Source organism: Protomyctophum bolini (assembly GCF_963924005.1).
Source record: "Protomyctophum bolini genome assembly, chromosome: 19".
In the NCBI taxonomy this organism is placed as follows: Eukaryota; Metazoa; Chordata; class Actinopteri; order Myctophiformes; family Myctophidae; genus Protomyctophum; species Protomyctophum bolini.
In genome coordinates, this window is record NC_137880.1 from 11,652,395 (window position 1) to 11,664,727 (window position 12,333).

At 42.3% G+C, this 12,333-nt stretch overlaps 1 protein-coding gene across 3 annotated transcripts in view; it reads left to right on the forward strand.

Annotated features, from left to right (window-relative positions):
* ino80 (INO80 complex ATPase subunit) overlaps window positions 1-12,333 on the forward strand; it is a 74,624-nt gene that overhangs the window by 2,842 nt on the left and 59,449 nt on the right. For all 3 annotated transcript variants that reach the window (XM_080790505.1, XM_080790507.1, XM_080790506.1), the window contains exons 2-13: window positions 2,471-2,525; window positions 3,522-3,725; window positions 6,008-6,183; window positions 6,531-6,598; window positions 7,093-7,242; window positions 7,363-7,483; window positions 8,068-8,273; window positions 8,999-9,052; window positions 9,540-9,743; window positions 10,188-10,380; window positions 11,105-11,172; window positions 11,598-11,849. In XM_080790505.1, the coding sequence (XP_080646631.1) occupies window positions 3,565-3,725; window positions 6,008-6,183; window positions 6,531-6,598; window positions 7,093-7,242; window positions 7,363-7,483; window positions 8,068-8,273; window positions 8,999-9,052; window positions 9,540-9,743; window positions 10,188-10,380; window positions 11,105-11,172; window positions 11,598-11,849 (1,653 nt within the window). In that variant the 5' untranslated portion in view covers window positions 2,471-2,525; window positions 3,522-3,564. The remainder of the gene's footprint in view (window positions 1-2,470; window positions 2,526-3,521; window positions 3,726-6,007; window positions 6,184-6,530; window positions 6,599-7,092; window positions 7,243-7,362; window positions 7,484-8,067; window positions 8,274-8,998; window positions 9,053-9,539; window positions 9,744-10,187; window positions 10,381-11,104; window positions 11,173-11,597; window positions 11,850-12,333) is intronic.

Sequence of the window (12,333 nt, forward strand, 5' to 3'; positions counted from 1 at the left end):
GGGCGGGGAAGCAAAATGCAGCACACACAAACATGCGTAGATGACTGTATCAAGTGTAAATAAATTGTTCTCAGCATAGCGGCTGGCTGTTTTTGAGTTGAAAGGTCTTTTTGTATAATATTCTACAGCAATGGTTGATCCAAGTTCACGGTGCTTAAAGAGACTACTATTCGGAAAATAAAGAAAGTATTTCAATTTGTACGCAATGAAACCTCAAAACTGCTCTGTAGAACAAACAAATTGACGACATATTCACATTCACATTATACATTCTAGAGTTTATTACACACACACACACAGACAAATATATACAGTAAGAACAGTGGATCTATGTCTATGACGTCCCTAGCAGATTATACTGAATCTACTGAATGTGAAGGAGGCCTACTGGGGGGAAGCCATACTGTGTCATAGGCTCAATAGTTTGACACATTCAGTAGATCTCGTGCTTTGTGGCCAGATGTAATTTATTGGGGTCTAGTAGGACTATAGTAAATAATATAAAAATAAATCACTATTAAACTTTGTAAAAAAAATACATATTTAGCCCCATGCTCGAATGCCCCCGCCCCCCTGTCAAAAACCACTAAAATCCCTAAAACGAAAGAAAGCAGCAAATTCTTACTTTCTCTAATAACCTAAAACATGAACATTGGTTGAAAAAACTAAAGTTGTCCTTTAAATGGTTTGTGTCTGCACTTGCTATTAAGTTGCATCACTCCAGCTAAACCCGTTTATTGTTTTATATTATATATCTGTAAAAAGTCTATTATGTAGGTTGTAAGTCTGTCTGTTGGTTCTCATTTCTGGTGAATGATATCTCCAGTAGCCACTATTTTAATTATGGAACATAAACAATTATGTTATACTGTAGCCTATACCTGTAATAAAAAAATCTATAGTTCATTGTAGGACGTGTCTGTAGGCTTCTACTCATTAGTTACTGGCCTTTGTATAGTAATCAAGTTAATCTAACTCATTCTCATTAAAATGTTATTAATGTTATTGTTTTGGGTATAAAATCAGTCAATGATTAAGAAATGCTAGAAGAGGCAAATACACTCTAATGAACGGCTTCTCGCCTCCCTCAGTTTTTCAACCATATTAGTATGCACAGGTGTGTGTGTGTGTGTGTGTGTGTGTGCGTGCGTGCGAATACAATACTGTTGGAATATCCCCTCAAGGAACCCTGACCCCACTTTGAGAACCACTGACATACGTAGCATGTGATAGTGTGGGTGTTGGTTTGATTGATTGAATACTTTATGAACAAAAAGTACAGAGGTACTTATACAATAATGCTAAAAGGATAACACAAAGAGCGCGGAGGGATTGTGGTCCTGTGTATCCAATTCGACTCAAACATGCACAATACACCAACCTATTTGTGTATCCAAAAGGTCAGATTAGCCTTCATGATTTTGGACTAGGATAGAAAATTACCTCAAGAATTAGTGTAATAGCACTGATATGGCTGACCGGTTGATTTCTTTCGTAGTTACTGAGTCATGAGTAGATGAATTGGATACACAGGATCACAATGGAAACAATCCTTCCAGGCTCTTTGTGTTATCCTTTTAGCATTATTGTATAATAACTGTACCTCTGTACTTTTTGCAAACTGTTTAAAGTATTCAATCAATCAAACCAACACCCACACTATCACACGCTATGTCAGTGGTAGCTCTGGTCCATAGCTCTAATGCCGTTGCATTTAGAGCTATGTTACTGTCGACTTCCGGCGCTTGCATAAATGCAGACCAGCCTCTCGTCTGTAGCATAAATCTAAAGAACGTTTTACCTACTCACCATTATGTGTTATTAGAAAGCCTACTTTCCTTAGTGGACGCACTTTTAGCCCCCCATCACACGTATAAAATGCAATGTTTGGCCAGAAAGGGATTGAAAAATCTTGTCTGAGGTTTTCTCTTGGCAATATGGGTAGAGGGCGCACTAAAAAAATATTTTGGCAAGCTACTGTACAATACTAAGTCCAGTTGCAGATTGCAGACAGGTGCTCTTTTATGGTGGGGGGTGAGTCATTGCCTGTTTTTTGCTTGAGCCCCTGCCCCTCAAAATGTCTGTGCATGGCCCCGTTGACTTGTGCTGTGGTGGAAAAAGTACACTTTTTCCCCTTAAGCAAAAGTATCAATACTGCAATATAGAGATACTAGGAAAAGTACAAAAGTATTGACATCAAAATGTACTTAAAGTACCAAAAGTAAAAGTACTCATGCAGAATTGCACATTAAGTTTTCAAATGTATAAAAAACATTTGAAAATAGACGATCTACAAGCTCACAATGTGTCGCAAGCTTGAAGATCTGCTATATCAAATGGCTGAAATCTGTACATAGAGTTGAAGTCTATGTTTTGTAATAATCAAAATATACAAAGTTACTAGTGACTAAAGTCACTGTACAGTACTGGACTTATGCTGACATGTCTCTCTCTGTCTGTCCTACTGTAGGTCTTTCAATTATCTGACAGTCTTGGAAATACAAATGACCACTGTAATTCAGAAGGTAGGTACTACTACTGCACACAGATCACACAGTGGGGGGCAAGCTAGAAGAGTTCCAGAGGTCCAGTTGCTTTTATCGGTTTTGAAGGAGTGTAGAGAGTGTAGGTAGGGCATTCCACATTTTCGTGGCATAATAGTAGAATTAATTAATCCCCATGTTTGTGCCGAATCTGGGCGGCAATGAGATCAGTGGAGCTCCCTCTGGTGTTGTGCCTGTGGGTGATACTCTTTTGAAGTAGATAGACAGGTTAGGTTGTAGTAGTTAGAGTGGTTGAAGGCACAGGCGGTAGGTGAGAGACAGGAGTGGGAAAGCTAATATTTGACTGACTTTTATGCTAGTTTAAAAAAACATGGAGGACAATGTTATGTTCATAACTGCAAACGATAACGCACAGCTAATAACACAACACAGTAAAAAGAGTAGGCTGACTAAAGTTGCGCTTCCAAACACCTACGCTCCATGCTGCTCAATGTTTTGACACTCAGTCTAGATGAGGTGGTCATGTCCTGTTGGAAAAGTGATTCATGTGCATAAAGTAATAATTTGTCGTGAGCAAACCACCTAACTCAATTTTTTGAGGTTTTTGATTATTTTTTGCATAGATCTGCTATTGAACGTGTCTGTTGAATATGTCTGTTGTGTTGGATAAAAACTATTGAACCAGTGAAAAGTAGTAAAAAGTGCTTTGGACAAAACCTCTTAACTCCATTGGACCCTCAAACTGTCTGCTAAAGCAACTATAACCCCACCACCTCTCCCCATCTCATGCAATTAATTCCCACTATATAAAGTCACAACACCAACTTTGACGAGGCAGTGTTGCGTCATTTTCAAAATATAAGGTTTTCTTCATTTCCTGAAAAAGCTTTGTTCTTTTGGTTTTCACCAATGTTTATCACTTATAAACACAACAACAGAAACCACTTCTCAGCAGCACTCGTTTCATATGACACTGGTTTCTCCCCTCCTTCATTGTGCCTGTCTGTCTCTCTCCAGTGAGTGTGTCCCACCCTGCTGGGTGGAGGCGTCTCTGTCCTGCATGGCGTCAGGACAGCAGGGCAGACTGGAGGCCACGGCGGCCACAGGGGGGAGCTCCGGTCTGGCCAAACCTCTCTACCTGCAGCGCCTGGACCGCTCGCTGAGGCTGGACTGTTTCCTGCGCCAGACCTCTGCCATCTTCAACAGAGACATATTAACCAGGTATATAATATAGCGTATGAATTAAAGGTAACTGGATTCCGGGCGTAAGGAGATCATGGCAGGAAAGAAGAAAGTTTGTGCGCTTTTACCACAAAAAAGCACAAGTAAAGGGTTTCAGGAGCTTGTTTTCACATGCAGCACAGCTGTTTCTCATATCTTATTTACAGGCTGTACAGCCGTACAACCAAAGGGTCTCTTTTCCACAAATACATTTACACATAGAGATGAGATAATATATGGTGCGTGAACAAGCATAGCATCCACTGTGTATGTACTTTGCATAAGGAGTTAAGGCCATTATTCAATTCAATTCACGGTGCAACATTATTCGTATAGTATAGTCCTCGATGATTCAAGGAAGAGCTAAACTGAAAGTGCCAGTACAAGCATTTATACACATACATAGATTGTGTTGAAGCGGTGTGGGTTCTTCTCATAGCGGCATCGGCCAGCTGGTGAACACTGAACAATAGAGATGCACCGATACTAGGGATGTGCCGATGGGACATTTTGGCCGATATCCGATGTAATTAATTGAAAAATACATATAGCAGGGTGTCTGCACTGCAGGCTTACGCAAGTCAGATTTAACTTTAATACCTTTTGTATTTAATATTGTGAGCTTGTAGAACTGTTCAAGCTGTTACTTTGGACTTGTTTATCTTTAAAGACAGACCGATTAATCGGACCGATTGATTAATCGGCAAATTATTCTCCCATCACTAAGCGATACCGATTCCAATATCCATAACTTGCGTATCGGTGGATACAGAGTACTGATCTGATACCAGTGTGTAATGAAAACACAAACAATAAAAGATCTAGCTACAGTGGCTCTCAGAGTGGGGTCCAGGCAGCGACCCTCAGGGTTCCTTGAGGAGGTTCCAAATGGACCCTTATATGTCTGTAACTCTCAAAGTTATGGGGGTCTTTGAAATTAAACAGTTTGAGAGAACCACTGATCTAGGAATACAATACAATTTCCATTAATAACTCTTCAAGTGCAGCTACAAGTTAAAATAATAATGTAAATAGTACAGTAAGACTAGAGTAAGTACTATTACTATTAGTGCAACAGCAACTGAAGTATTCAAAATACCAAATAATTGATCACAATTAAATGACATATCACTGTGTGATAAATTACATGGTATCGGAATGGTATACTCGCCATTGCAGAAACAACACCAGCATTTTAGGCAGTATCGGCTGCTTGTCTGACACTGGTATTGGTATCAACTCTAGTGAACAGACCCTTCATCTTGACGTCTCCAAGCAACCGGTTTCACTGCGACATATGCCCCAATATTCATGTAGAAAATTCCCTATAGTTACATTTTTGCCCTTTGTGTGCAGGCTTTTCAGGCACCTTGTAATTCTCCAGGACCTGGCTCATATTTTAGTGCAGGCCCCTGTATGGGCACCCTCAGTTGTTCTGAGGACCCCAAGTTGTGTATACTGTGCATCTTACATGCATACAGACAAACAGAAGCTACAGAATGTGTTCTTGAAGAAGTAGGTTACAATATAAATGTATTTGTAAAGATGTATGATGAAGAATTTATACATATACTGTCCAAAAGATCGTTTTTTGTATGTTAATTAGGCTACCATGCTAAATTGCTAACATTATCTTCCTGATTCCATTAGCTCATGAGGCTCCATTTAAGCTAACGTTTGAAACATGACTTGCAGTCTGTTCCCTACTTGCATATGTCTGTAATCCCTTTAGTATGTGGTTCAGTGTGCTAAAGTTACATTACTGGCCTGTTACCTACACTAGGACCTCTAATTGTTCACACCCATCTTGTATTTCTGTCACTATTTCAGATTCCATTCACTCATAAGCAACCCTGTATGTCTGTACAACTTTCAACAACATATAAAATTCTTAAACACCATCAAGGACAAGCTGAACCATAACAGACAAGCTATAATAAAAACAATAGCTATCAGGCCTAACGGAGACATGTTGGTACAAACATATGAGTGCACGGGCCACAAATACTGACAATTGACAAATAAGAAATTCAGATTAAATACATTTTTATGTATAAATGCATTAAAACAGAAACATCTCATTCTTCACCCCCCGTTTTATTTTTGAGGGGCGCTAGCCCCTCCTATATACAGGTTTAATGTTTGTTTTTAGTTCAATGTTTGTTTTAAAAACGCCATTGACAATGATCATCGTCATATTGTCCCTCATTGCGCCATATTGTCTCTTTATTGTTAATGGCATTTAACGTGTGTGTTGGCACGGTTTTTTCTTCACTTTCTAGTGAAGACAGTGATGACAGTGATGATGGTGCACTGGTGGCAGGCCTATCCTTGGACTCCACCAATCAACTTGCGGCGTTGACTGTGAAGGAGGAGCCATGCGAGCAGGAGGAGGAGGAGGAGGAGGAGGGGCTAGTGGAGGGGAAACCCCTGAATGGCGTTCTGCTACAGGTCAAAGGTCAGATAGCTGCACAGTTTCTCTCTACTCTATTGGCAAATGCATTATTTAATTCATCTAGAAAATCATCTATGTCGGGTGGAAACCTCACATGTCCAAAACTGTTACTTTTCAGTATTTGAATTTGAAAGTACCAAAAGTATCAGATTGACACGTTCAAAACACGTCGCTTTGGGACGCGTTTCAGACTTGTTAACTTGTTAACTTTTTAACTTAAAGTTAAAATATGGAGATAAGAGGTTTCTGCCAGGAAACAACTAAATATAATCTCCCAGAATGATCATTGTGAGTCATTACATTCATGTATTTCATGTGAGTCATTGCATTCATGTGCTTTTCCTCCACAGACCAGAAAGCAGACAAGGCCAGTCTCTACAACTTCTCCAAACTGAAGAAGAACAGGAGATGGCTCAAGGTGATTCCCAGTTCTGGTGTCTTGTTATCGCTGCTTTTCTATCCGACCAGATGGACCTCTGCCAGGATCTACAAGCTCACGACACATTGCAATGTGACATGATCTACAGGCTCACAACACATTGCAATGTGACGCGTTTGTGAGCTTTTAGATCTGCTACTTTCTAAATGTTAGGCCCAAACCACACCAGCTGCAACTCCTTGCAACAAAACAAACCACACCAATGCAACTCCTTGCAACTGCCATTGGGAATAATGGTTGCAAGTAGTTGCAAGGAGTTGCATGGCGAGTCGGCGACCCTCTGGTGTGGTTAAGGCTTTAGCCCCCAGAATAGTGACGCTAGGGAAATTCTGAGAGAACTGAAAGTGATAGAACCTTTTCAGGTTGAGAACCACTGCTTTATACAATCTCTCTCTCTCTCTCTCTTTCTCTCTCTCTCTCTCTCTCTCTCTCTCTCTCTCTCTCTCTCTCTCCCCCCCCCCCCCTCCCTGTAGAGTATCCTGCTGAGTGATGACACCACAGATTCAGACTCCTCGGACTCCTCAGACTCAGACATGTGTGTGTCCAGAGAGGAGCTGCAGGACATGTTGAGACTGCATCGCTACACCAGGCTGCACCAGAGCAAGTTCCACACTGAGCACGAGGTGTGCACGCACGCACGCATGCACGCACATGCACGCACGCACACATGCACGCACGCACACACACATGCACGCATGCACGTGTGGACACACTAACACAGAACTGTGCTCTCTTTGTATCAGCTCCATCAGTATCAGTACTACAGCACTGGACTGCTCTCCACCCATGACCCCTTCTATGAACAACAGCGCCATCTGCTGGGGAACAAGAAGAAGAAGATCAAAGATGAGAAGAAGTTTAAAGGTAAGGGAACAGATACGGGACAACTTCACAGATTTATATTTGCGTCATGTCCTCACGCATTAGGAGCATTTGTGACGAAAGTCTGTGAAGGCATTTCACACATCATGTGGCACAGATGTAAACAAATACATAATAATTGTCTAGCGATCGAAATAAGCGATTTAGCGATTCACCCGCCGCGTATGGGCGGAGCTGCAGTGCGCTCTGTGTGGAGTTACCGGTATGTAATTTTCTCGTTCGTTATTGGATATAATAATTTACCGTGCCTTATCAGATCAAGGTAAGAAAATGGTTAATCCAGATTAGAGAATTCCCCTTTAAAGTTAATAAAAGTAATTTATTTATATTCATAACTGTGAGTACTGGGAGCTGATGGTAGGTGTTGCGCACTCCTAAAATAGGAGGGAATAAGTTGCACACTCCCGCTCCATATGCAGTGTTTGTAGCCCTTTAGGCCTTCTTCAGAATCAAGTCAACAAATGTGCGCGCTCTGACTGACACCGACAATAAGCCTCTCCGGCCTAAACTTGCCTACTCATATTTCATGTGATTTAAATAAAGTCATTCCTCCTGTGTCTGTTCAGCCAAGCTGAAGAAGGTGAAGAAGAAGAAGAAGAGGGGGGAGGGGGACTTCCTGGAGGAGGGGCGTCCCTACATCACCAAGATCTACGCCAAGTTCTCCCACGATGCACCTCTGCCCGTCGTCAAGAAGAAGCACCTGACCATCGAGCAGCTGAACGCCCGGCGACGCAAAGTCTGGCTGGCCATCGCCAAGAAGGAGATCCCCAAGGTCAGGAATTATACCTCCGCGTTAACGTCGGATGAATTGTCGGGAAGAAACCGCTTATCTTTATATTTGTACTTTTTCCGTTTTTTTCCCCTGTACATTATTATGCGTTATGAGCTTGTAGATCTGCTACTTTTTCTATTTTTAAATTTGAATCCAAAATGTATTTGGACAGCATTCCACCCGACAGAGACTCTGATTATCACCTGATTAACAGCTGATTGATAAGTGATTCGCTTTTGATTAACACCTGATTAAATATCTGATTCAACACCTTATTAAGAAAGGATTAGCACCCAGTTAACACTTTAGCTGATTAAGTTTTCCGAAAAACCTATGTTGCTTTTTCAATGGTTCTTCTCCAACCTTCTCATTTCAAGGACCACCAAAATGATATGTATTTGGCCGCAAATCCCCATCTCTAAATATTGTGATCCAGGGACCCACAGAAGCAAATATTTCAGTTAAAAATGTTTGCTTTAATATTTGTTCACAAATATTCATGATTTGATAGAATATATACAAAAATTGCAGATCTACAAGCTCATAGCACGGCACGAAGTGATGCGATATGAGCTTGTATATCTGCTATTTATTAACAGCCAAAGTATAAAATATGGTTAATGTGGTTAAAATGATTTTGATGCTGTAATTACTACTTAAAATGTAAAATGACACGGATGCCTTCCCAGTTTTAATGGATGTCTTTATCTGATTTACTTTTACAGACATTCAAGCAGAAGACGTCTGCTAAGAACCTTGTCCTGACCAACGCAAAGAAGGTGAGCAGTGATGTTTGATGCGTGCTAAACACATACGCACATTTCTGCAGAAAGACACCATGGTGTTGTTTCATGCTTGTTAGTCATTCCGACAGTGAGGACAGGGCGAAGCAATGCATCTAACGGTGATTGGGAGAACATTTATCAAATGCAAAGTAATCTAGTAATAAAGTAATGTATGCTAACTTGCTGTACAACTGGTGGAGTTTGATCTGATAATGTGTGGTCGGTATCTGATGATGTGTGATCTTCAGCTTCAGCATGAAATCTGCCATTACGACGCCATCAAGGCACTACACAAATACACTTTTATCGACAAAATCAATTGTATTTAGTCGACTAAAATCTTATGATGTTTAGTCGGCTAAAACTAGACTAAAACTTTTCAGATGACTAAAATATGACTCAAACTGTCATTCAAAAGACTAAAACGAAATAAAAAACATTGCTGTCAAAATCAAGGACTGATCTGTGTGCTCCCTCCCAGCTGGCCCACCAGTGCATGAGGGAGGTGCGGCGCGCGGCCATCCAGGCACAGAAGAACTGCAAGGAGACGCTGCCGCGCGCCCGCCGCCTCACCAAGGAGATGATGCTCTACTGGAAGAAGTACGACAAGGTGGAGAAGGAGCACCGCAAGAGGGCCGAGAAGGAGGCTCTGGAGCAGCGCAAGCTGGACGAGGAGATGAGGGAGGTAGGTAACAACCCAAGGATCCTATAGAGAGGGTATGCGCCTGGCATCATCAGCATCATACCCGGTTGACGTTATGCTGGAACGCCAACTGATTGGCAAAAAAAACCTACTTCATTGCTTTTCTTACTGTAATCTGATCTAGTTATTAACAACCAGTGGTAGAGGCAGAAAAAAACCAAACAACATTCAGAGGGGACCGCAGCTCAGAACATGCACGCTGGGTCTTAAGCTCGTTCACCTTGTTAACACTGCGCAACGACTTTGGTCATTATGAAAGACAGATGTGTAGAAAAAAAAAAATACATTTAAAGCTATAGAATTACCGATTTAGCCTAAGACCCAGCGTGCACGGTCGGAACTGCGCTGCGCTCTGGATGGAATTTTTATGCGGATTTCTAATTTGACAAAGTATGTCCTGTCCTGTCCTGTCCCCTCCCCTCCCAGGCTAAGCGGCAGCAGCGTAAGCTGAACTTCCTCATCACGCAGACAGAGCTGTACGCCCACTTCATGGGGGGTAAGATCACCGGAGGAGACGTCTCTCAGGAGGACATCCTCCGGAGGCTGGACGACTCGTCCTCCCAGAGACAGATCGACATCGGGGGAGGGGTGATGGTCAACGTCGGACACGAGGACTATGGTACCCACCGACGGCTTGATTCAACGATATATCACTGACGTCCATGTTGACGTTTAACGCCATTATTATTTTGTTGTCTTTGGGCAGAAACCTCTCATCTCCATATTCTAACATTTTGTGTTTTTTGGGAAACTTTAACGCCTTACTTGATCACACAAAAGCATCAAAAGTAGCAGATCCACAAGCTCAAAACGTGAAGCGACACGTTTTGCGCTTGTAGTTCTGCTACTTTTGAATTTGAATCCTGAAAAGTACGGTAACAGAGACGATGTGTTGGTGCAATTAGAATGACTCACAATGACAACGTAAGCACATAAATGTATGTACAATAAATGTACTGTACGTCTTTGAACGGAGTCCCCCCCCCCCCCCCTCCCCTGTTTTCCCCGCTACACGAAAACACAGAAAATAGACGATCTATAATCTCGTAGCTCGAGCTTGAAAATGGGGCTATTTCCCGCGATGCTGTAAAGATCATTAGGTTAAGGTTTCACTGGGCGCAAGATTCAATTTGATTATGATTCACCTGTTGAAAACCTTCCGCGATGCTTCTCGATGTACAAGCTTCCAACGCATCTCGGCAACATGCGAGTGCAATGTTTGGTAATGTTTCTTAAGAGTCATGAGTTGACAGTACTTTTTAAGTGGGGTAGCTTTCTGCGAGCTGATATATTATGTGTCATTTCTTGTTTTCTTTGACGTTCATTTTGTGTTCCGTTTCCAGACAGTGACTATTACAAGTCTCAGGCTCTGAGGAACGCCAGGGATGCCTATCACATTCACCAGGAGAGAGTAAGTACACCTTTACAAGCACTGTAATGGTGATTCTACACTAGGACAGTCAAGCCAGGAAAGCAGTAGATTTTCAACCTGAGGGCCTTTCTCTTTTAAAAGAAAGTTTTCTTTGTGATACTGAAAAATACATATTAATATTAATACTATGTCAGTTCCATTGATCCAAGCGGGAACACAATTATTTTATTAACCATTAAAATAAACGTGCTCTGGAAATGCACGCGGCCCACTTATCGGTCCAATGGGTGGGCCAGAAAGGGTTGAGAACCACAGCAGTCAAGTCAAGTTGAGCCGGTACATGTATATGAACAACATGTAAACACCTGGTACAGTTTACACACACACACACACGCACACACACACACACACACACACAATCAATCTTTCCTTCCTCTCGCTGTCTAATGTTTCACTGATTTCAGACGAGGATCTTTGACGAGGAGGCCAAGACCATCCGCGGTGCGTGCGGCGTGCACGCCGTGAGCGTGGTGCACGTTCCCCCGGCGTGCATCTCGGTGGCGGGGGCGTCGGGCTCCGGGTTCGGGGAGAGCTACAGCCTGGCCAACCCGTCCATCCACGCCGGGGACGAGATCCCACAGCCCCTCATGTTCCAAGGCTTGCTCAAAGGGTACCAGCTGAAAGGCATGAACTGGCTGGCCAACCTCTATGAACAGGTCAGTGTGTTGGGCTGTGTCTATATACTCTATGAACAGGTCAGTGTGTTGGGCTGTGTCTGTATCCTCTATGAACAGGTCAGTGTGTTGGGCTGTGTCTGTATCCTCTTATGAACAGGTCAGTGTGTTAGACTGTGTCTATATACTCTATGAACAGGTCAGTGTGTTGGGCTGTGTCTGTATCCTCTATGAACAGGTCAGTGTGTTAGACTGTGTCTGTATCCTCTATGAACAGGTCAGTGTGTTAGACTGTGTCTGTATCCTCTATGAACAGGTCAGTGTGTTAGACTGTGTCTGTATCCTCTATGAACAGGTCAGTGTGTTAGACTGTGTCTATATACTCTATGAACAGGTCAGTGTGTTGGGCTGTGTCTGTATCCTCTATGAACAGGTCAGTGTGTTGGGCTGTGTCTGTATCCTCTTATGAACAGGTCAGTGTGTTAGACTGTGTCTGTATCCTCTATGAACAGGTCAGTGTGTTAGA